Consider the following 26414-nt stretch of genomic DNA (forward strand, 5'->3'; position numbering starts at 1 on the left):
ATCTCATTATTAAATACATATTTTTTCTCAAATGCATTGGCCATAATTATTGGCCCCCTTGTATTCAATACTTGGTGAAGCTCCTATAATGCCTAATGAGGTTGGAGAACACATGACGAGGTATCTGAGACCTCCATACAGAATCTCTCCAGATCCTTCAGAGGTCCATGTTGATGGACTCTCCTCTTCAGTTCACCCCACAGGTTTTCTATGGGGTTTAGGTCAGGGGACTGGGATGGCCATGGCAGAACCATGATTTTGTGGTCAATGAACCTTTTTTGTTGATTTTGATGCGTGTTTGGATCATTGTCCTGCTGGAAGATCCACCCAGGGCCCATTGTAAGCTTTCTGGCAGAGGCGGTCAGGTTATGATGTTTTGTTTTCTGGTATACGATAGAGTCCATGATGCCATGTATCCGTACAAGATGTCAAAGTCCTCTGGTTTAAAAAGAACCCCACAATATTAAAGATTCACCACCATATTAAACCGTGGGCATTGGGTACTTTTCCATATGGCTATTTCTCTGTGTGTGCCAAACAGCTCTTATTTTTTGTTTCATCTGACCACAGAACCCAGTCCCATTTGAAGTTCTGGTAGTGTCTGGCAAACTAAAGATGCTCCAGTTTGTTGTTGGCTGAGAGCAGAGGCTTTTTTTCTTGAAACCCTCCCAAACAACTTTTGATGTAGGTGATATCTGACTTTCTGACCCCAAGACCCAACTAATTTCTCCAATTCTTCAGCTGTGATCCTTGTTGATTATTTTTTATTTTATCCCCTTTTCTCCCAATTTGGAATGCCCAATTCCCTCTACTTAGTAGGTCCTTGTGGTGATGCGGTTACTCGCCTCAATCCAGGTGGCGGAGGACGAATCTCAGTTGCCTCCGGTTCAGAGACCGTCAATCAGCGCATCTGATCACGTGACTCGTTGTGCATGACACTCTCCACGATCCACGCACAACTCACCACATGCCCCATTGAGAGCGAGAACCACTAAATCACCACCACGAGGAGGTTACCCCATGTGACTCCACCCTCCCTAGCAACCGGGTCAATTTGGTTGCTTAGGAGACCTGACTGGAGTCACTCAGCACGCCCTGGATTCAAACTCACGACTCCAGGTGTGATAGTCAGCGTCAATACTCGCTGAGATACACAGGCCCGACAAATATGTATTAATTGCCCCACAGTGACCCCTCTTCAATAGAATCTTTCTTTCATTACACCTTTCAGAAAAAATGTGACAATATGTTTTGGAATTGTGCTCTCACAAAGAAGCAGATCAATGTTTCCTAATATACAGAAGCTTCCCCATAGCTAAGGTGTATAAAGCCTCATAGGGCCTCGCTCATCATTCACTTTGTGGCAGCACAACAGCCAAGCGGTGCTCAGTGCATGAGGCTTTGATCACATCATTGATCATGACACTAGACCACTTGCCCTGGTTCATTTCAAAATAAAAGTCTTGTTTTTTTTTTTTGTGATCTTCCGGATCAATTTTCAATGGCCAGTCATTTTTGAAATTTTTGACAAAATAGAAGCGCTACAAATCAAACTTCCTTATTAAACATTAAAACAAACACGTGTTTAATTTTTATAGCAAATATTTTTCCTTATGCTATTTAATGTAGTCAAAATAACCCATAAAGATGCTTTTTTCCCCACTCAAAAACCGGTGCATAAGCTCAGGCCGATGATCAATAAGCTTCAAAAATAATTAATTTAAAAAAATACCTGTCCTAACTGAAAGAAAACAAGTTGACAAAAAGATCTAATCAAATGTTTGGTGATAATACAGCATAATGTGAGATTTATTAGCAATTTTATTAGGCCGGTCATTTTTGACCAGAAACACCAAATTAGGTACAAAAAAGAATTTGTATTCAATTAGTTAACATGAACTAATAACGAACAATACTTTTGCAACCCTTATTAATCTTAGCTATTGTTCATTTCTACACACAATTATTACAATGAAAAAAAAAGTACTTTATGTAGAACATTAATAAATGCTGTAAAAGTATTGTACATTGTTATGTGATGTTAACTCAAGTTAAAATATTTATTTTTTTTACGTTCAAAGACATGTTAACACTTGAACTAAATGAACATGGTATTTTGATGAATTAATCAAGATTAATTCTGTAAAAGTATTGTTTATTCATTATACCTTATGCACTTACTAATGCGAACTAAAACCGTATTATAATTAACTGAAATTATCAATTATATTTTGATATATTTAAAGCCAATTTTAAGAGATATTAAGATTTCTTTTTTTGCATTGTTTAAATTTTAATTAAAAAAAGTTTTTAAAAAGTTCTTCCCCATTTTATGATTTTATTAAAATAAGTGTATGACATTATTTTTATTTTTTTTACTGCAATATGGAAGAAATTGTTTACATGACATCACATGTTAAACATCTGGATGCATTACAGTAATGAAACTAATTATTTTTTATTTTTTATTTTTTATTATAATCTTATGGTAAAATGTGACCTGGACATGTTTGTGTTACATTTACCAGTGTTCAACCACCTGTACATATCGCAAAGCTAAAATACACATTTATCCTTGAAATTAAAAAGCAAATATTTCCACACAGAGATCAAATATTGTACTTAAATGTTAAAAACTGAGAGCATGATATAGACATCCTTTTATTCAAGAGTGCAAGTATAATCTAAAACAACAAAAGTATTTGTTACAGCGTTTGGTAGCGAAGCGCACACATACACACACGCCTCGTTTATACAGTTTAGTGTTCTAGTATTTCCCACAAGTCAGCTGGTTCTTCAGAATCTCATTAGCATTAACGGCAGCGCACACAAACAAAAGAAAACAAGGCAACAGTAGTTAAAATATGAACCTTATGTACTTCAAATAACAGTTATGCCCACGTCATTACTCCAGTGAAAATACGTTGCATTTATTCAGTTTATCATGTTTCAGTAACACTTTGCACAGTGATACCATGTTTATATTAGCAAACTATCAAACTTCGTAAAGCTTGCCGTGTTTATCATGCTTGGGGAGGTTTCCGGTCAGATTCTTTACTCATGGTGGCACTTTTATGGGGATGGTTTAAAATCGCAAACATTACACATTTCATATATTGAAAACAAAGAACATGCGCGAGTGAAAAACAAATCGAACGTGAGTATGCCCAAGGGAGACAAACGTGTGCTGTTGAGTGATTGAGAAGCGTGTTAACAGTGCGTGCGTGTGCGTGCACGTGTGTGTGCACGTGTGTGTGACGTGTGCAATATTGCCGTACTGCACGACTTTAAGTCCATCTTTACGAAAGAGAAAAAACAACTCTTCACAGCAGACTGAAAGCACTTTGTCGAATTCAAAGTCATGTCGAGCGTTAGTGAGGCTGCGTTCCAGAAGAATCTCATTCACTTACTGGTAACATGTACTGGAATAGCGGCAAGCGACTACCCTCCACCTAAAATAATAGTTCATCCAAAAATGACGAATCTGCCCTTTATTACTGAACATGTCGTTCCAAACGTGTGTGACTTTTCCTTCTTCTGTGAAACACAAAAGGAGATTTTAGGCAGATTTACAGCCTCGGTCAAAGTTTACGTTCATTGCATCTTTTCCGTGAGGGTGAGTAAACGATTACAGAATTTTCCTTTTTGGGTGAAACATCCCTTTGATGAACGGTTTCGTTCCTATTGTGTGAGATGGTAAATGTGGACCGGAATGACTGAAAGGTTCGTCACTAAACAAAATCCGTGAAATCATCCACTGTGGATACTAATCTTTTCCTCTGGCCAGCATCCTGGTTTGAAGAAGAACCGGAGTGCTGGTGGGAAGGTTTATTCTGCATGGGGGCGTGGCTCTGCATCATGGCGATTCCGTGTGAGGGGCGGGACTGAATTTCCTCCTGAGCCTATGAATGAAGAGGAAGATTCATTAGCTGTACCAAAACCAGCTGTATACTAAACAACATTTTAAAATCAACACGAAACAGTTTGCAACACATTTTACTTCCGTAATGTGACATAGTGGCGAGAAAAACTATGTGAACTCTTTGAAATTAGCTATTAATAAAATGTGATATCTTCACCAGTCACAAGAATAGATAAACACAATGTTCTCAAGATGGCAACACACAATTAAACATTCCCACACGTCCCATCAAACGTTCAACTGGTGAATCCTCATTTGGCAGCAATAACCTCAGAGCATTTCTGGTAGCTGCAGATTAGACCGGCACATCCTTTAGAATAGAGATGGGCATTTTGCCTACTCGAGTACTCATCAAGTACTCGGTGTGTGTATTGTTCCAGTGTCTATTCATTAACATAGGCTGCTATAATGTACAAAAGAAGTCATCATCAAAATATAATGCATCATTTTGTGAAGACTCGCTGGTCAATTCAATGAAACGATGCACAGAACATAATAAAAATAGTATGTCCGCACCACTATTTCTGAATCGTGTATCTGCAAAACGCGCTCTCTCTATGAATGCAGTCTCTGCCCCGGACAGAAAGTCACGCTGCGATCTGTTGGAGATCGTTGCTGTGATTTTTCATGCTTCATCCCATTTAGCTTCCTCCACTGGAACGCCAATTTATGTTGGACTTACAACTCGTGCGGAAATCTTCAGCTCTGATTTCAACGAGATTTACGGTCAATGATAAACCTTCCCTTTTATTAAATAATATACATTAATGAGTCAAAGTTTCTACATTATATGACGTGTTCAGAGACACGTTCAAAACAGCAATCGGTCCAGGTCCCGAAGTAGCAAATCAGCCCCAAATCCTGATGCTCCCTCCACCGTACTTCACCATTGGGATGATGTTTTCATGTTGGTATGCGGTGCCCTTTTTATGTCATACGTAGTTTCATCAGTCCACAAAATATTTTCCCAGCAGTGTTGTGGAGTGTCAAGGTGGTCTTTGTCAAATTCAGGTGTGCAGAAATGTTTTTATTGGAAAGCAGCGGCTTCCTTCATAGTGTCCTGCCATGAACACCACACCTGTTTAATGTTTTCTGTATAATAGACTCATGAACAGAGATGTTAACCAGTTCCAATGATTCCTTCAAGTCTTTATCTGTCACTCTAGTGTTCATCTATACCTCATTGATCATTCTGTGGTGTTCCCTTTGAGTCATCTTGGCTGGACGGCGACTTCTAGAGAGAGTACCTATAGTACTAAATCATCTCCATTTATAGACAGTGTGTCTAACTGTGGACAGATGAATATCTAACGGCCACTTCTAGTGAGAGTACCTATAGTACTAAATCATCTCATTTATAGACAGTTTGTCTAACTGTGGACAGATGAATATCTAACGGCCACTTCTAGTGAGAGTACCTATAGTACTAAATCATCTCCATTTATAGACAGTTTGTCTAACTGTGAACAGATGAATATCTAACGGCCACTTCTAGTGAGAGTACCTATAGTACTAAATCATCTCCATTTATAGACAGTTTGTCTAACTGTGGACAGATGAATATCTAACAGCTTCATGCAAAGCAACAATTCTTGATCGTAGATCTTCTAAAATATATATATATATTTTTGCAAGGCATGGTCCACGTCAGCAGATGCTTCTTGTGAATGGCAAACTCAAAACGTTTAAGTGCTTTTTATTAGTCAAAGTAGCTCTAACCCACATCTACAGTCTCGTTCCACTGATTGGATGCCAGGTTTGCCAACTCCTGACTCTAATTAGCTTTTGTTGTCCTTATTAGCCTATGGGGTATATACATATCCTTTTCCAAACCTACACTGTGAAAGTTTGAATGATGTTTTCAATATGTACAAGAACAATATAATAATTTGAAAAAAAAGGTTGTGTTTGTTCGTGATTTTAACTTGAAGGGTGAAGATCAAACCAGATTTTAAGACAAATTCAATTGTATTTCATTGTAATCCATCTGGAAGAGTTCAAAATAATTATAATTTAATGGACAATAATGAAGAGCCATTAATGGGACTCAATAAAAACATGGAGTGAAAGTAACAGGTAGATGCTTTTACCCGAGTCCTGATCCTCTTAATTTGTCTCAGTCTCGCCAGCCATTTTGAAGCGTATGCGTCGGACGGGTTTGCCCTGCACTGGTGCACCAATGACGCCATCTTTACAACACAAGAAACCAGATCCAACAGTTAGTGAAGGGCTGACATGTAATTGAAGTTACAGTTCAAAGAATGCAAATTGTCTACAGTTCATCTTGTGCCAGGTCCTATTAAAGACCATAAGTGGGAGTTAAATCCTAAACATACCACAGCATGCTAACATGGAAAGGCTAATGCTTCAACAATACGGCTTCTTCGTTTTTTTGGAATAAACTTCCTTGGTAACCATGGCAACGGCAGGTTAATACACATCCTAATCCAGTCTTAACTTGACTGAAACTCAAAAGTTATGCATCTCTCCTCGCCTGACCTGGTGGCAATTTTGTGACTTGTCATGCTAATTGGAGGTCGAATCAGTGGGTTGCGGTTTCCAGTAGCCTGCTGTGATTTGTAGGGTCTCAGAGGAAACTGTGGGTGCATGAGTCATAAGAAGCCGCCTCATTACGCAGTATGCACTTATCACAGTAGGTGGGGAGAGTTATGGGCTCCAGTACCCAAGAAAAAAGCACATTTATGCTAAACAGATACCGAGAAGGGAGTACTAAAATCTGACTGTGGCGTTTGCGGTTTACAAATTGCAAATGTACTTCTGTCTTGGTTCTTTCCAACATTACAATAGCAATACACTCGAATGAAAAGACAAAGAGGAGGAAGAGAACTGGCTGACACTGATGTCGCCAAGGAAACTCACATTGGCATGCAGTGCCATCTGTCTGACAAGCAGTGGAAGATTCCGGTCAGATACGATCTTTGCCACACTGGTGTCGACCAAAGCCTCAAGATCTGATAGAGAGAAGTTATAGCATTATAAAAACCCTGCACACTACCGACATTTCAGTAGTCGATGGCGATCCCAGTGAACTTTCACGATACCACAACAAAACGAATATGCTATTGAACACAAAGCTTATTTAAAAAGATTATTATAATAAATACAAACAATTGCATGTAGCCTTCAAGTGTATTCAGCCTCCATTGAGTAAAATAGTTATTATGTAACAGTCAATAGAAAAATTATGAGCAATAGAGCATTGAAAATGGTAATCTAAAATGACTGATTTGATGCTGTCGGGAGTTTGACTGCGAAGCTGGTCTGTTTACATATCCTTAAAGGCATAGTGCACACAAAAATGCAAATTCTCTCATCATTTATTCACCCTTATTCCATCCCAGATGTGTATGACTTACTTTCTTCTGCTAAACACAAACAAACATTTCTGATGAATACCTCAGCTCTGCAGGTCCATACAATGCAAGTGAATGGGGGTCCAAATCATTTATGCTAGCTTTATTCCTTTTGGAGCTTCAACGTAATCCATATGACTCTAGTGGTTAAATAGAACAGATGGATCAATATTTAAGTCCCGTTTTACTATAAACTCTCCTCCCTGTCCAGTAGGTTGCAATATGCACGAAGAACGTGAAATTGACAAAAAGCAAAAGAAGAAAGTGTAAGTGGAGATTTATAGTAAAAATGGACATATGATCCTTTTCTCACCCACAGCTGTCATATCACTTCTGAAGATATGGATTTAATCACTTGAGTCTTATGGGCCACTTTTATGCTGCCTTTTGCGCTTTTTTGAGCTTCAAAAGTGTCACTATGCACGTGCACTGTACGGGAGATATTATTCTAAAAAGCTTTGTTTGTGTTCAATAAAAGAAAGAAAGTTAGACACATCTGGGATGGCATGAGGGGGAGTAAACGATGAAAGATTATATTTTTGGGTGTGCTACCCTTTTAAGACAAGTTAACTTCATTGTGATGTCATTGTGATTCTAAAATAGAATTTTAGACTTCAAAACAGTTTTTTTTTTTAAATCAGCTGAATAAAAGTATTTCCGTTAAGAAATTTAAACTACCATATTCCAATAAAAAAAAAAAAAATGGTTCAATGTTTTTGAAATCACCTTTCCGGCACTGCAGTGTGACCAGGTTACTCTCATAGTCCAGCGGCTTTACGAGCACCTCCACAAAGTTGAACTGGCCCTAAACGCATGAGAATGACACAAAATATTAAATACTTTGGTAAGATACACAACCGAAATAAAAGGAAATGGTCTTTCTCTCACCTTTATAGTCCCCAGTTTATACTCCTCCGCAGAGTCATTATAAACTACCACAACGAAATCATTACCAATGTGCCGTTTTTTGTTGCAGCACCCACGGTCACTCTCTCGGTTGGGCATGAGAGTGGCAATGTGAAAGATGGCTGCAGGGAAAACGGTAAACAGAAAACTACTGCATTAGTCAAACACCGTTGCATTCACCTCCAAACACTTTATAACTCTTCAAGTCATACGATAGCTTTGACGTTTCGAGAGTTGTATGGTCTGCTTTCTTTTTATTTAATCTTTGGCACATTTCTGTCTTCAGCAAAAATAAATACAGACTAAAGGTATGACACCTTGCATGACATCGTCATGCCAGCAGTAGGTGAACTCGCCGTCGTCTCCATATTGGTCGAGCCCACCAAGGAAGATCTGGTCTGGGTCGCAGTCTTTGAGGTGTATGAGTTTGCCCAGGCCCGTGAGGAACCGAGCATAACGGTTAGAACCGTACTCGTTGGACAAGATCGACACCTCGTTATTCACCTGATAATAAACAAGCATATATTATAAAGACTTCCTATATCAAACATATCTCAACAGTGTACTGTAAAGAGAAATCTGTCTCTACCTGACCAGCTCCCACAAACACCACACCAATTTTGTGAGTGTCATACGGGGGCATCTGATCCAGAACTTTAACAGCTCGATCAATCAGCTGTGAATGACAGAGGACATATGGATGAGATTAATATGAAGTGATGCATCAATTAAGCCAATAAAAGAAAAATAGGTCAACAAAAACGGATTGTCGTAATTCGTTTGTCATATAGGGAGGGTAGAGTCACATGGGGTAACCTCCACGTGGTCGCTATAATGTGGTTCTCGCGGTGAGTTGTGCGTGGATGCCGCGGAGAGTAGCGGGAAGCCTCCACACGTGCTACGTCTCCGCGGTAACGCGCTCAACAAGCCACGGTCTCAGACGTTCAGAGATTCATCCTCCGCCACCAGGATTGAGGCAAGCCACTACGCCACCACGAGCACATTGGGACATGGGCATTCCAAATTGGGGAGAAATATATATAACGGTCATCTCACCTGAGATTTTGGCAGTAGCAGGGGCTTGTTGGCTTCATTGCCAAAGAAGGGCGAGTGGTATAGCTGCAGGAAGACAAAGCTGCAGACAGGAAGGGGAGGAGCAAAGGTTGCATCACTATAGAACAATGATCTATTGAACCCACTTTAATACTCAAATTGCACACTTTATATAATACCTCTTAAGTTCTGCTCTAGCACCCACACAGCTTTCATCATCATCCTACACATAACTTAAACTTACCACAGAGGAAAGTTAAAAACCAAAGTTATAAGTGAAGTTTGAAGTGCAAAGTAGTCGACTCCACTATTAAAAAGAGTGCTGAGGTCACACTGGGCAAATGTCCTGCAATCCACTCTAGACCTCAGGTGGCCCATTACATCTGGCCCAGCAGCACCTCACACTTAAAATAAATCATGCCTTGACAATATTAAACAGAAAACATATACTGCACAGCAACCCTAAAAATAGAAGACAATACATGGCCTGAAATTCGCTGGGAAAGTCATTTATCTCCAACTAGAGGAAACACTGTCATTTGCGACAGTAATCATTAATGGCACCAGCACTGTTCTCCCCTTAATATGCGTGATATTGCTGTTGATGGACAGGTGATTTATGATTATAGAGGATAAGGAGGTTATTGCATTGCCTTCGAATACTTTGAATATACACACACACACACACACACACACGTCCTTTGGAAGCTCAACACTGGAGTGCACGCGTCTACTTTTATTGTATGGAAATCAGAAGCCTCCTTTTGTTTCACGGAACAAACCTTATGGGGCTTTTCCACTGCATGGGACAACTTGACTCAACTAGACTTCCACTGTGGATAGTACCTGGTACCTGACTTTTTTTAGTACCACCTCAGTCGAGGTCCCAAGCGAGCTGAGCCGATACTAACTGTGACGTCAAAATCCGGCAGATCACTGATTGGTCAGAGAGAATCGTCACGATCAGCGTCACTGGATTTCTGACGCTAATTTTAAAAGTTAGCAACAGCCGTATCATTTGTTCATGCGACTTTCGAATTCTGAAAAAGGAAATGACTGTGATCAATAAACCAGGTGCAGACGGTCCACTCGTTAGCACCGAACTCGTTAAAGTCTCTCGGGAAGTGTCTCAGCGGCTACCACCGGACCTACCAACAGTTTAGGGAAAAGTTCAAAAACTTAAGTGACTACAGAACCATCAAGGAAATGTGGAAGTGGTTCGACCAAATGGACGCCATCTAAACTGGCGAGCAATGGGAGGGAGAGTGTTGTTGGAGTCCACGATGGAGGATGGTACATTTTGTTACATTAACTCTATACTCTGCTTGAAAGCTTCACTTTATTTAGTTGACCAGCTACTGAAAGCTTCTAAAACAACCAATTTAACTGTTACACTTGTGTAAAATCACCATGAAACAACTGCTTTATGCAGCACAATGAGCTAGTAGCTAACAGCTAGCGGTTGTGTTATTGTTTTGGTCAGTTTGTGTCGTGTTTAAGATGATGTCACGGCAGTAGAGGCGGCGCAACTATGAGGATCAGCCTATAATCCCACCCACGTTGAGACGGCACTAAAGCAGAGTCCAGTCGAACCGTAACGAACAGTGGAAAATTGCCATTATTTGTCTCGCTCTTAAGAGTATCACCAAAAAAAGAAGCATATTTTGAAAGTTCCAAGAACTGACAGTCCCTATAAGGACGTTATTATGCCAAAAGACTAGCCTAATACTGAAAATGTTACAATCTGTATTCAACAGTATAACTGGTCTTTAAACCGGTATTAAAAAAGAATGATAAAAGCCATTAACTGCCTGATTGAATCACTTCTAACAAGTCAGATACAAAAGGCAATTCCTCTTTTCCACAGCCCAACAATGCAGCAGGGTACTTATGGGAAATTCAGTAGGTTTCCTGGGCTTCCGTCTATAAATAGACCAGAAAGCCTTAAGATCTTGCAACTCTGGCAGCGAATTGGTGCAAACCTCACAAAGATGGATGGAAGTAATTTTGCAGTAATTCTCATTCAAGACAACAATTTGAAACTGCTCAGCTCAAAAGAGTGCCTCCCTTCGCTAAACGTGCCCGATGACAGGTACAGGCAAGATTTCTTAACACCTACCGGGGAAAGATGATGACAGTAATGAAGAAGAATGAAGCCTTCCAGTCTTATTATTCGGAGTATGATGCTTCTGTTTTTGTTCTCTTGAAAAAGGAACACTTGCTGAGGTGGGTTCAATATGCTGGTGTTCAAATAACTGACAGGTACATTGGAGTATGTAGGGTTTAACCATTGCTTTGTGTAGGCACAAGCTTCCTGCATCCATTCCACAAGCAAGAAATTAATTTGTGGTAATCAACATTATGCCACAAATGCTGTCGACGGAGTTAACTTGTATTGAACTCTGGGATGGTAATAAACTGCGAACTAGAACCAATATGCCCTTTAGTAAGGAACTGCCATGCTGTCTACTGCAAACCAAGGTAGCTGCCTTCTAATCTCATAAGTAACTGATTTTTAACAGCATTTATGCAGCAACTTCATGCATTATATAGTTTGGAACAGCCTTCACGTCAGGACCGAATGTGAATTTCATCTTTATCATCCGTGCATGCCTTAATTCAATTTCTAGTGATTTCATAACTTTGAAATGCCTACATTAGCTATTAGCTAATGAATTATGAGTTTTGAATCCAATCGTAAAATTGGATTGGAAAATATGGTGCCCGTATTACATTACCAGAGTATTTAATGAGGCTTCTCTAGTGAAAAAGATGTAATGCTGACTATCCTGTAATTTAAAGGAATAGGCATGTATTATGCTAGAGTAAGCATAAGGCAGAGCTTGTACTCATAAGTTTATACCACTTTCATTATATTACCCTCCAATAGCCCCTAGTTGGCAAATTACGATCCTAAAATAACATGGTAATCAAATCTTGAATTTTATACTATTTTTAAGATGAATGGATTTTCAAATCATGCTAATGTATCAATGTATGCATTTACTTTATGTTTTCCATCTGGCTATTTACTGTTCTATTCCACAGATGTGTAAGCAGGGGCATTGCAGGACTGTGTGCCAGCCCTGAGACTATAAGAACATTACTGAAAACGAGACTTTGTTTAGGTTCTCACAATATAATTTCCCTTTCTATTTTTCCGATTATTTAACTGATTCTTTTTTAATAAGCTGTCCAACGACTGTAAAGCTCTGGGCCCAGTTTCAAGAAACCCCTTAAGTTAAGAAAACCATTCATTATAATTGTAAATGTATAGTCACTGATGTTTACTTAACTTCAGAGGTTTCTTGCAACCGGCAGCTGGTCTTACGGTCATTGGATGGGTTTCTTGTGGTCCCTGCCCTTCTCTCTCTCAATCTCACCTAGGACTGAGTCCTGAGCTCTTCTCAGCATTGGATGGACCTCCTCGGTTGTGGTAGCAGTCTCTATCCATCTTCCTCTCCCTTCGGGATGAGGGTGCAGAAACAGAGATGGTGTGTCCACGGGGTCTGTGTCCTGTGGGCGAGAGGGGTCCAGGATGGGAGGTGGGAAACTCCAGCTTCATTATGGAGGTGGATGAAGATGAGACAGACACACTAGCGCTGGAACTGGATGGGCCGGCTGAGCCAACACTCTGCCAGGCAGCTTCTCCAGGGCCTTCCCTTCCAGTTGATGCCTGGACCACCTGTATCTTGGAGCCGAGTGTACCTTCGCTCTTAGTGCTCGAAGCCATAGCTTTGGTGAAGGCTTCTGGTAGGGTTTGGAGTTCTGGAGAGGAGCTGGATTTGTTGAGGGTTGTAGAATGGGAGAAGGTAACGTCGGAGTCTTGTGCTCCAGGGGAAGAGAGGGTCACGGGCGGTTGGTCGATGGGGATAGCTCCCTCACTTACTTCCTCCAAGGTCGACTTTTCATCCTGACTGGATGTTGAGGAGGACTTGAGGAGAAAATGGACAAAAGTAACTAGATGAAACAAGGCAAACATCCATTTTTTCCAGCTAATGCATAAAAAAAATTAAAAAAAAAAAATCTCAAAATAACCAAACGTATTGTCCAAAAGTCTAAATCCACTCATGAAAGTACTTCTGTTTTGTATTGTTCTATTGTTCTATTTAGTACAAATGTATTCATATCAGATAATCAATTGTCAGTGTAACAATTAGAATGCAAAGTTAAAAATGATGCATTTGGTATGTCCTCGGACACCCTATGTACTTATTGTAACCTTTCCCCTAAACCTAACCCCCTAACCCTACCCCAACCCTTACCCCTATCCATAAACCTACCCGTACCTCAAACACAGTAGCAGCAAATCTGAATCTTGTGAAAAGTTTGTGGAAGAACATGTAGTCTCACAATAAGTGCATTGTATTGTATGCATTTTAATCTTAGTAAATGGGGTTAAAGACACCTAGTATAAAGTGGGACCATGTCCTCTTGATTTAATGACAGTTTGCACTGAAGTTGACGTGAACACCTGAAAAAACATGATTTGGGAATGTTCCAAGGAGCATCTTGTGAGCTTCAATGGAAATCTGACCTTTTGTACAAAAGAATTGACAAGGTCAATGTAACGAATCTGCTTGCATCTGTTAAGTGACCAAGAAATATTGCAGAACATTACATATTTATTTACAGGTTTAAATGAAAAATACTGTAAACCAGATTTTGAAAGTGGTCTCAGACTTCTGGACTCCGTATTAATCGATCTTAAAAGCTCCGTCTAGTATCTAGTATTGAGGTCATTCTACATTTCTTTTGCCCGGCCATTTGAGACAATACTCACCCTGCTGAGCACAGCGGCTGGTGTCTTATCGGCACTTATGAAAATTGGCTCCGATGGCATGCCCTCAAACTCTTCCAACTCTTGTGATGCTGATGGTGAGGTTGCCTCTTTGCTCCGCCCCCCTTCTTCTAAAACCACCTCGGAGTCTGTTGGATGTAGCATTGGCACAATAAACAAGTTGCCTTCACAACAAACCGTATTAAATCCATTAACAGAAGAACCTTGTGCGTCTACGACATGTATGATTAGTCTAAAAACTCTCATTCTGGTTCATGCACAGCAATTACAAACGCACACACACGAGCTCATTGAGTTTCACACATGAAGTGAGTTTAACACTTGATTTGACACTGAAAGGCTTAAAACATGCTGCTTTTAAAGACCCAATAATATTATCTAAATTGGACTTTTGTACCTTTCAATCCATGTCTAAAAGCTTTCTATATGCTACTGTACGGTATATGAAACTGATTATGTACTGATTAGTCATATGGAAAATAAGACGTTTTAAAAACATACGATTAATGGATTAATTAAACAATAAATTAACTTTAAAGGCCACTTTTTGTATCATCTAATCAATGCTTTACTCGTCTGCGATGATAATGTAAAGTATTTGAATTATAGTGTTACATTATCTTTAAATTGTCAGCAATTTGTTCAACCAAACTTCCAATTAGATATAAGATTTCCGTTTATTACCATGTACTGTTGTATTGATGCATAAATATGAAAAATATAATTAATTCTGTAATAATACCTCTAAAAATAATAATAAAAAAATATTTTAAGCCATTTCAGAGCAATAACATAAATATAATAAAACATTATACAATTATTATAATATATATTACATATATACATTTTATTTGAATTAAAATTGCATAAGGGGAAATGCATTACCAGCGTGCACAGGCTGGACACCTTTAAAAGAGATACAAATGTTTCAAATGGAGAATTTAAGAGCAGCTCTGTGTGTGCCCGAAGTTTAAGCCTCACACATTCCTTTCATGTCAAATTCACGGATGAGAGCAAAGGGAGGTAAAAACAGCTCCAGGGAATGAAACGGGACAGGACAAAAATCAAATGATCATGAAATCAGGAATTAATTCCATCACTGTTTCCATCATTTTGTTCACCAAATCCTTGATTAGTTGTGGAGGATTGTCGAGTGTTAAGACACAAAGCTACAGAACCACTCTACAACATCACAGTGCGTGTGTGTGCTCGATACGACATACACACACTGGTAAGATATCTACCTGCCCAGGAAATACTCCTGTGTAACTTGCCGGGTGTATCGTGGGGCAGAGAGAGCTGAGAGCGCCCGCAGCAGCAACACACACACACACACACACACACACACACACACACACACACACACACACACACACACACACACACACACACACACACACACACACACACACACACACACACACACACACACACACACACACACACACACACACACACACACACACCATCGCATGGACTGAGTTGACATGGATGGCAAAACAAAAGGGTAGCAGACTGAAAGAATAACAGATCTGGAGTGATGAGGAAACACTGGAAACAGGATGAGAGGTATTTGAAGGGGGTTGCAATTAAAAAATGGTGTTGTGGATGACAAAAGAAATGTGCATAGATGCTAAAAAACACACAAAAGGAACAAAAAAAATAACTTATTTTTTCATTAATTCTGTGTGATACTAAAAACAGTCAACAAGGTCAAACTGCAGTATCTGACAGCTTGTGCAATTTGAATGATTGTGTCCTTGCATAACACTCTTTTATTTATAAAGTTATTTTTTTAGAAAGGTGATACCCAGAGTTGCCTACTTCACCAATCCATCTTTAAGGAATATTCCGGGTTCAGTACAAGTTGAGCTCAATCAGCAGCATGTGTGGCATAATGTTGATTACCACAAAAATTATTTTAAACTGTTCCTCACTTTCTTTAAAATAAACAAAAATTACCATGGTTACCATGAGGCACTTACAATGGAGGTCAGTGGGGCCAATTTTGGGGCTCATGTACTATTTGAGCTGTTGTTTAAATTGCCATTTTTACTGTCGTTTTAGGGTTTGTTGACATTAAATCACAATGGCAACAAAGTTGTAAAACTGTAATAACTTTACACAGAAACGCCCCATTGACTTCCATTGTTAGTGCCTCAGTGTAAAACAGATGAGCTTTTTTTTAAAGAAAAAAGGCAAATTAATTAATCAAAAAGGTAATTTTTGTGGTATCAACATTATGCTGCAAATGCTGTCGATTGAGCTCAACTTGTATTGAACCCGGAACAATCCCACAATTAACACAAAGACAATAAAATTGCTGCGTCAAATGATTTGAGATCACTTTGAGAAGTCGATGTGTCTTCAGCAGGTTATGGTTTATTCCATCAACTCTGCTCTTTTCAACATTTTCCAAACAAAGCCTTACACGGTATAAAGACAGAAATGTACTAAAATAGCATCAATTCAAGTATCATTAAATGTTTCCCAAAGTCTAATTGGGAGTTTGACTAATTAAAAGAACCCACATACGTTGCATATCCATTGCAACAGGCATTACATCTCCTAATCTCTCATCTCCCACAATATTCATCTGCCGGTACTGTTACTATCCACTTTGCTACAGCAATCGTGAAGCTGCGTTTTATGATTCGTGTCAGGTCATCAACGGCAGCGCAGCTTTGAACGCCAATGAAATGCGCTTGCAAACAAACATGTCTAATTCAGCGTTTTAGTGATGGTTAAAGGGGTCTTGAGGAATAGCCATCTAGCTATTTTGTCATATAAAAGGTCTTTCTACTATAAAAACATACTGTAAATTTTAGAACTCAAAACGTAATCCCCAACGCAATAAAAGCATTTATTGAAACAGAGCTGCAAAAACGCCTCATTCTCTACATCAGTGACTACCCTACATCGCTTGGGGTACATTCATTCAGGACCGCCTACTTCACATCATTGCACCCTTTGCCCCGCCCACTTGTGCTTCAGTTCCTAAACAGAGAAGGACAAACCAGACCTACTGTGGCCTAACTATTCCTGAACACCAAAGGGGACCCATCAGGACTATTTTAAATTATTGTTGTATTTAAACATGCACAGAAAGACGTCTTTCGGGCCACTTTTAAAAGACGTGGTGTCAAGTTACAACCCTGAAGAAGAGAAGCTATTTTCTGTCATTCAGCTGCTGCCTCTTGCTGTTTGGAGCACAACCGCATTATGGACGCATTTGCACCATTACACTGGATGGACGTCTTTGACCATTTAGATGCGTTTCCGCCGATAAGCATTTCAGTGCAGAATGATACTGGAAACGTGTTCAGCGTGGACTGCTAGTTTTTTTTGGCTCATATCAAAGCGGATTGCTTGTGTACCAGTCATAACATGATCCAAGCTTTGCAAAGGAACTGCTATTGAAAGATGGGGCAGTTAAAAACACTTGGACTCAATGCAAAACAGTAATTAAACAGTCCCATTACAGAATATTTCAAATGTCATGACTGTTTATGGTGCCGAGATCCTGTTTACATCGTGCACAATGCAAAGGCTTAAGGCTGTCTACACGGACACGTCGACACAAACTTTAATTATAGTTTATTTGTGTTGTTGGCAGTAGTAGCACCAACGTGTACATGGCAAAATGGAAAGGGATCTTTATACTGGGCGCCTTCCATGGTAGACAGCATCATTGATTATAATGGGCTCTTTTATTGCTTTTGAAGCAACGTGACTCGAGTCCGGTGTAGACAAGGTGTGAGTGTTAACAGTCGCGCTTGAGATGAACAGTTTAATGCATTCGGATGTAATTGGTTGGATGTGCATTGTGCAAACCCTAACATTTCAGGGACCTCAGGGAAGATAATAAATCACGATTAAGAAAAATGAACGCATTATACTTTAATTGGTCGCATGCATTGACGCATTGATTTTGACAGCTCTTCCTTATGTAGTTTGGATTTCATCGATACTTTGACTAAATCTGAAAGTCTCTCGCATTAACCACAAGAAGGCTTGTGATGCATTTTTGAGGAGCTTCAGCCTTTGCCTCCTCTGACAGACCGCCTCAGTTGTTAGGGCATGCATCAGATACACAGCAATCACAGTATTTGAGAAATGAATCCTTTCAGATGTTAATTTGAGGTCTACTCCCCTCTCATCGGTCACACCCGTTTTAAACACATGTGCAGGAAAGTGGCTTACCCTTGTTGGAGCACTGGATGAGGCAGGGTTTGCGCTGAGGCTGGGGGGCATCGGCAGGGGCAACAGGGTCATCAGTCTGGGGTTCCTTCAATCCATCCAAGGCCATCAAGACACTAGAGAGTTCCTGCAGGGGAAGATTGCCGAGCTCGGAGGAGAACGGGCTTGGAGGATTCTCCAGACACATCAGCCAGCTGGTGTTTCCTGAGGGGAGAGATCATTATCAGTGACATGCCACAATATCACTCGCCAGGTACCAAATTACATTAAAAACTGGCTTTGGGGAGTAAATAAAATAACCGTTGGCTTGTAACTTTTAATGGAATATTATGAGTTTCAATAATGTCCTTTCATCAAGCGTTTCACATGAACTGCATCAGACATCAATGCTCGCTCAACGCAGTTGATTTGAGTTAAGCGGCGCTTTGCCTTACATGACAAGTGTTGCAGAAAGCATCAAGCGCGCTGCTGAAGCCAAGCATGCTGGTTGTGCCTTGCAGGCTGCACAGCCTTAAGACTCACAGTGGCTAGCGCTGAAGCTAAGCGTGGAGTTAGGGCATCTGCCGCTGAAGCCAAGGCTCCTTGTAGTGGCCGCCGCTGAAGCCAAGCACGTGAGTGGCCGCCGCTGAAGCCAAGCAAGCGAGTGGCCGCCGCTGAAGCAAAGCACGCGAGTGGCCGCTGCTGAAGCAAAGCACGTGAGTGGCCGCCGCTGAAGCCAAGCACGCGAGTGGCCGCCGCTGAAGCAAAGCACGCGAGTGGCCGCTGCTGTAATCAATCACGTGAGAGATCTGCACGAATCACAAAAGTGACCAGCTTTGGTTTTGCCGAAAGGTGAGGAGTTTGCATCTCTGTGTACTGTACTCTTATTTTTATATTTTAATACTGGCATTTTAGTTTACTTAGCAGTCATCTCAATTGGAATACAGGTGATCCTGAAATTTAGCGCGATGGACTTCCGAAAAATCCACTTGTGGATTTCGCACGAGGTTGGTGAATTTTGACAGACGACCAATAGGAAGTTACTTGGTTTGGCAGTGACCTCTGTGTGGGTGGTGCTTCATACACAACCACACTGAAAATTCAGTGGACAAAGATATCATTTTAGGGTTGAGTATAAAGTGCAGCATTAAAAAGAGGCTGCTTCGCATTAAGACACGTGTTCAACATCTGCTCACGCCGCCTTTGCCTGTGGAAATACGCTGTGCAAAAGGTATGTGAACACAATTATGGCAAATCAAATGTAGCTTTCCAACCACAAGCATGGAGTGGTGGTGGTGTAGTGGTCAAAACAACATAACTGGTAAACTGTTAATCAGAAGTTCGCTAGTTCGATCCCCACAGCCACCACCATTGTGTCCTTGAGCAAGGCACTTAACTCCAGGTTGCTCCGGGGGGATTGTCCCTGTAATAAGTGCACTGTAAGTCACTTTGGATAAAAGCATCTGCCAAATGCATAAATGTAAATGTAAGCAATAAAACGCTTAAAACTGGTGAGATCCTGACAGAGAGAGACAAAGTGTGAAAGACAAAAACAATGATAGAAAAACTTTGTAATTCTCTAAAATCTGATTTGAAAAGCATCTCAACTTCTGTTATTTATCAAGAAGAAAGCGTTCAAGGACATGTTGCAATTATTGTGACAAATTAAGTGAAATGCTCGCAAGCTATTCTTCATTTAGTGCCAGACGAAGGAGAACAGGATAAAAGGAAAGCGTTGAGGAGAATCAGGCCTATGGGCAGAGCAGGTGTGAGTCAAACTATTAAAATGTCATCGCAGCCCCAGCGGCCGTGTTTGTGTTTTGAGCATGCGAGCCCATGTGCGACTGAAACACCCTTGGAATAATGTTAATGAGATTTAATTTCAGTGGCATGCACAAATGTGTCATAATTGAGAGCGTGCGGGTGATAATTACGGTCTGTGCCAAGGTCACGGAGGTAACACTTGCAATGGTTAATGAAGGTGTGTGTGTGCCTGGGACTTTTTAGGCATATTAAAACAATAGTTGACTCAAAAATGACAATTCTCTCATGTGGTTCCAATTTTGGATAACTATTTTTTTTCTGTGAAACACAAAGTGAGGGAGTCGTTTATAAAATATCCTGGTTGCCCTTTAATATATAATAAGGCTGAATGGGAACTTGGGCTGTTAAGCTAGAAAATGACAAAGAAGCAACATAAAAGTTGTTCAAATGTTGTTCTGTTCCTCACACAAAGCTATGGTGTGGCTTCAGAGGACTTGAAATATAGTGCACATAGAGCTCCGTATGGAATAGAAACTGTATATGGTGCTTTTTTGCCATTTTTGAGCTTGACCGACCAAGTCCCCATTCACTTTCATTATATGAAAAAGAGCGGCCAGGATGTTCTTCAAAAATTCTCCTTTTGTGTTCCACGGAAGAAAGTCAGTCATACGGTTTGGAATGACGTTCAGATGAGTAAATGATTACAGAATTCTCAGTTTTGGGTGATCTGTCCCTTTAAGTAGACCTTGCGTTTGTGGTGGTACCTGAAGGTCTTCGGATGAAGATTTCTGCCCAGCCCTGCGTCAACATGGGCACAAACTCTGCCAGACTGCACTTCTCTTTGAGCGGCGGGGTGGAGTGAGAGGTGGACTGTGAACGGTGGTCTTCTCCTCCCTTCTGGGACCCCAGGACCTCCAGTGGGGGGCCGGGCGGAGGCAGGGGGCCACTGTACTCCCCTTCAGGAGATGCCACGAGTGGGCTCAGACTTTGAGCTGGGCCGGCACGCAGTGCATGACCACCTTCAGAGAAAAATATAAAACAGAGAACTTGATTTAAAATGATTATAAGCATTGATTAAAACTATCAGTTACAAAAGTGTTATAATATGGTTCCTTTATTTAATCTGGCAGCAGATCATGAGATTGAGTGTGTTTGTGTACGAGCACCTGAAATGGAGCGGACCCGGAGGCGAGCGGTGGTGTTGATCTGTTGGCTGGACTGAGACTCTAGTTTAGCAGGAGCCTCTTTGGTCTGTCGAGTGTGCAATGATGGGTCTGACCTGCAGGGGGCAGCAGAGGGAACATTACTGTTAGTGTTGTTGTCATGTTTTCCATCCTCATTCCCCTCTTGGGACTTTCTTACAAAACCCAGACCAATAAATGTGGTCATCCGAGACCGTTCCATTTCCTGTTTGTGAGGAAAGGAGTTGACGTCACTTGGACGAAGAGTAATCACATTCATAAATATCCCATAATACTTTAAGGCCCTTCGAAGCCAGTGTATATACTTCCAGGTGTCGTAATTCTTACAAAAGTGGCATCACACATCAAAATTTATTTAGAGTATGAACGGACATGTGGGAATGAAATATCGGTCTATCCAAAAATGGCAGTACAACAGTACAGTGATGTATCAGACGGTACACTTTGTGTAAATGTTTTGAACCTGGTCATTACTCCTCCGGGTCTCTCAGTCATGTCCAGGCCCAGGAGGGCTTGGGTTCGAGACCCACCACTGGTTGTTATGGTGACTAATTTATTCCCAACCAGCCACGTCATACTGGGTCCACCGGCTAACAGGAACTCTGCAATCGGAGACCTGAGAGAGAGAGAGAGAGAAAATATAAAAAATAATTCTACTATTCTCATGCTAACATAATGAATGCAGTATTTTGCAAAACATCTGACCACACATATATTATCGGAGGCATCTTGATATGGGTCAACCACTAGTTTGAGTTGTGAATGCATGGAAAGCTTGGTGGCCGTTGACCGATATCCTCCTCCATTTGTAATTCTTATAATATGGGTAGTCGACAGGGAATATTTTGGATTTTAAACAGCGATTTATATTATGCATGTAGCCTTTATGAGCTCATGTTAAAGGGACAGTTCACCCAAACATGAAAATGTCCCAATCATTAACTACCCCTCATGCCATCCCAGATCATATGTGACTGACTTCAGCAGATCACAAAGATTTTTAGAAGAATATCTCAGCTCTGGAGGTCCATGCAATGCACGTGAATGGGGTCCAAAACTTTGCAGCTCCAAAAAGCACATAAAGGCAGCATAAAAGTAGTTAAATTAGACTCCAGTTGGTTTTGGGTAAGAACAGACCAGAATTCAAGCTTAATTACATTTCCTAGAGCTTAACGCATGCACTAGATGGCGCTATAGGAAGTGTAATCGAGCTTGAAATCATGATCGCCAAGGAGACTGTTACGGTCGAGATTTACAGTGAAAAATGTAGTCATATTTTGGACTGTTCTCACCCAAAACCAATTAGATCGCTCCTGACAACATCGATGAAACCACTGGAGTCTTATGGATTACTTTTGTGCTGCCTTTATGTGCTTTTTGGGTCTTGCCCTCATTCACTTGCATTATATGGACCTACAGAGCTGAAATATTCTTCTAAAAATCTTCATTTGTGTTCAGCAACAGAAAGGAAGTCACATCTGGGATGGCATGAGGGTAAATTATTTTTGGGTGTACTGTCCCTTTAATTGATATCACATGGAATATTTGTACTTTTAAAAATGTGACCGCGCCTAAAAACATACCGTTTCCCTTATGCATTTATATGTTGATCTAAATCAAATTAAAAGTCCATGGGAACATTATGTGTCTACTATAAATGTCTGAAAACAAATAAATGCATATGCAGATCTCACACACACACACACACACACACACACACACACACACACACACACACACACACACACACACACACACACACACACACCTCTTGGGCAGGGCAGAGAAGTTAGAGAACACATATCGAGCCATCATGTCCAGACAGGTCTCAGTCAGCTCGAGGTGGACAGTCTTTAACGCATCATCTGCCTGCATCACAGCGTTCTCATCAGCGGAGCCCAGACTGCAGGTGGTGCTGGACGTCTGCATCCTGAGACAGAGAATGGGGGTCAGGGGTCACACACATAGGGTTACACCAGTCAGAGGGGATCAAACAGGTCAAAGTTCAACAGTATGCCACTTTGCTTTCACTCAAACATGGTGGCCAGAATCACAACCAGCTTAGATTCGGTGTATACAATCTTACTAGTCGTTTCCTGTGGTCAATTTAGATGGTTATCACCACAAACCTCTGACACAGTGTCCTAACCAGCCATAAAGCAGAATAAACAACAAAATAAACAGCCAATCGGAACGGATGTGGACTCTGGACCAATGAGATTCCACTGTGCAGCGAAACGGCTGTGTCGCTTTATCACGTATAACTGGTTAGGACAGGTGGTGAAATGCAATGAATCAGAAACATGCATGCAGTTAAAACACACACTCTTAAATAAATCAAATAAAATACAAGTAAATCTTTGAATAAAGGAACGGTTCACTCAAAAATGACATTTCTGTACTGACTCCAAAGATCCAAATGACAATACAACGCCATCAAAACATCATAAACGTGGTTCGTACAACAGGTGTGCTATATTTCAGTCTTCTGAAGCCATAACGACATTTACATATTTAATTCCCTGAAAAATCACACTTCCGTGTTCATTCATCGGTTTCGTGACCGATCATGACCGAGAAGATTTGAAATACATACACAAAATATACAGAGTATTTTGGGAGCTCAACAATCCCAGTCCCCATTCACTGTCATTGTACGGAAAAGAGCAGCACTGTGATTCGACTAAATATCTCCCGTGTTGATTTTCACTTTGTTCATGCAATCGGTCTCTTATTTTCTCTAACACACAAAACTGGGACTTGATTTTAGTGTTTCTCTCTCCTGCTCAAGGTTTGTGTTTTACACATTGACTTGGAGGGTCATTAAAAAGCACACCTAGGCCGCTCGGGAAACACGCACACACACACACACAAAAGCCACTAGAAAAGTTCAGCTGCCAGTTTGAGAAACAATTTCATGCATTCCAGATGAACACACACGCACGCACGCACGCACGCACGCACGCACGCACGCACACAGACCGCTGTGTACGGCAGTCTGATTATCCAGGTGATGGCATTAATTTAAGACAGCTATCAGCATTCTGCCCTCCTGTAACTATGGCAACCGCATCCCAGGGGAAATCAAGCAGAGTCCACATCGTCTTCATACACCAACACTAGAAGTGTTCTCAGTGAGCCAAAACATGTTACTTTCACTGACTGGTCCGAACTGACATAAGGTCTACTGTGGCACAAGTCACAGAATGATGGGTACGGGAGGAATGTGTCACATCACACCTTGTTGTGTATGGGGCCTCATAGCCACAGACCAGTCAGAGCGACCATGATGACGTCGAAAGCACCTACAATGGCCACGTGTCAGAACTGGATAGCCGTGTACGTGTGCGCCGTTTACCTGGAGAAGTGATGGCACCAGGATGCACTGTGGGAAGACGAGAAGCCGGTGGAGGGAGTGTGAGGCTCTGGGAAATGTTCTGCTGGGAAACACGGCCATTCATGTGATCGTCAATTTGACACGTGCCACCTACCTAAACATTGTTGCAGACCAGGTACACCCCTTCATGTCAACGGTGTTCCCTGATGGCAGTGGCCTCTTTCAGCAGAATAATGCGCCCTGCCACACTGCACACTTTGTTCGGGAATGGGTTGAGGAACATGATGAGTCCAAGGTGTTGCCCTGGTCTCCAAATTCTCCAGATCTCAATCCGACTGAGCATCTGTTGGATGTCCTGAACCAACAAGTCTGATCCATGGGATCTCCACCTCACAATATGTACAGGACTTGAAGGATCTGCTGCTAACGTTTTGGTGCCAGATATCACAGGACTACTTCAGGGGGTATGCAGTGGCAGGTTGATGGCGTTTTGGCAGCACGTGAAGGACCGAGTGCATATTAGGTCGTCGAAATGTTTTGGCTCAGTGTATATGCAATTTTAAGGCATCATATTTAAGAAATATGGAGACCTAGTGCGTGTGGAGGCTTCACGCTATTCTCCGCGGCATCCACGCACAACTCGCCACACGCCCCACCGAGAGCGAGAACCGCATTATAGCGACCACGAGGAGGTTACCCCATGTGACTCTACCCTCCCTAGCAACCGGGCCAATTTGGTTGCTTAGGAGACCTGCTGGATTCACTCAGCACGCCCTGGATTCAAACTCGCGACTCCAGCGGTGATAGTCAGCGTCAATACTCGTCAGATACACAGGCCCCCCATCAGTTCACCTCACAAACAATGATTAACTGATGGAGGGTGTTTGTGTCCCAGTTTGTGTTTGCACCATTGGTCATCGAGTAGTTTGACCTACTATCCCTTAATATCAGTGTGTTATTGGACTGGGGACAGGAAGTTGATTCTCTCCTGCCTTCATCATTTAGACTTCTAATGCAAAGTCATGCCTATCCCCTATAATAATAATAATAATAATAATAATAAAAAGAAACGTAAATTGGAGGACATCAAGCGACCTTGAAGTTAGCTTTCAGTAAACCAATGACGAGGCAGAGGTTTGCGTCTTTATTTGATAACAAGTCGAATATTCTATGAGCGGCCGGAGAGCATATTCATTACCGTCCTGCAGCTGGAGGGTGTTGAACCGGTTAATAGATTTTATGGTAATTAGATGCAGTGGGATAATGAAACAGACGTTGAGGGTGAAAATTATTTAAAGGTTTCATCTCTGCCAGGACGCTGTCGTGAATCTGATGGCACACTGCCCTCTGCTGGTCATGTTTGGGGGGTATAACATGTCCACGAGTAGACATGCTTAATTTGGCGAGACCAAGGGATTGATGCACAGCCGGTTTCATAGGTTGTGCAGTCTTGAATGTCATAGGACACATCTAATTGTCACAACCAATGAGTTCATTTGTCCACTGGAAATTGTTTGGAAAGAGGTGTTTTACATTTTATTGTCAGCACTAATGCCGTTTGATATACAACGGCATCAAATCAGGTGCGAAACGTCTATATGCACCAAGTCTAAGTATGAAGCACAAATGAGATTTTCAACAAATGCCAACTTAAATTTGGGCCTCTTTCTGACACACATCTATCGTATGGCTTAAAGAAGACTGGTCATTTTTGGAGCTTTAAAGGGACAGTTCACCCAAAAATGAAAATTCTCTCATCATTTTCTCGCCCTCATGCCATCCCAGATGTGTGTGACTTTCTTCTGCAGAACACAAATTAAGATTTAAGAAGAATATCTCAGCTCTGTAGGTCCATACAATGCAAGTGAATGGTGAC

General features: G+C 41.1%; 1 protein-coding gene across 1 annotated transcript in view; it reads right to left on the reverse strand.

Annotated features, from left to right (window-relative positions):
* Positions 1-2488: 2488 nt before the first annotated feature.
* Positions 2489-26414, reverse strand: part of LOC127643859 (tuberin-like) — a 61323-nt gene continuing 37397 nt past the window's right edge. The window contains 15 exon segments of the mRNA XM_052126776.1: positions 2489-3902; positions 6013-6111; positions 6803-6894; positions 8023-8101; positions 8185-8324; positions 8520-8706; positions 8792-8878; positions 9259-9337; positions 12639-13189; positions 14039-14184; positions 18260-18460; positions 20764-21018; positions 21166-21278; positions 21665-21817; positions 22970-23131. Coding sequence (XP_051982736.1) covers positions 3732-3902; positions 6013-6111; positions 6803-6894; positions 8023-8101; positions 8185-8324; positions 8520-8706; positions 8792-8878; positions 9259-9337; positions 12639-13189; positions 14039-14184; positions 18260-18460; positions 20764-21018; positions 21166-21278; positions 21665-21817; positions 22970-23131 — 2515 coding nt within the window. The 3' untranslated portion in view covers positions 2489-3731.

Source organism: Xyrauchen texanus, chromosome 5 (genome assembly GCF_025860055.1).
Source record: "Xyrauchen texanus isolate HMW12.3.18 chromosome 5, RBS_HiC_50CHRs, whole genome shotgun sequence".
Taxonomy (NCBI): domain Eukaryota; kingdom Metazoa; phylum Chordata; class Actinopteri; order Cypriniformes; family Catostomidae; genus Xyrauchen; species Xyrauchen texanus.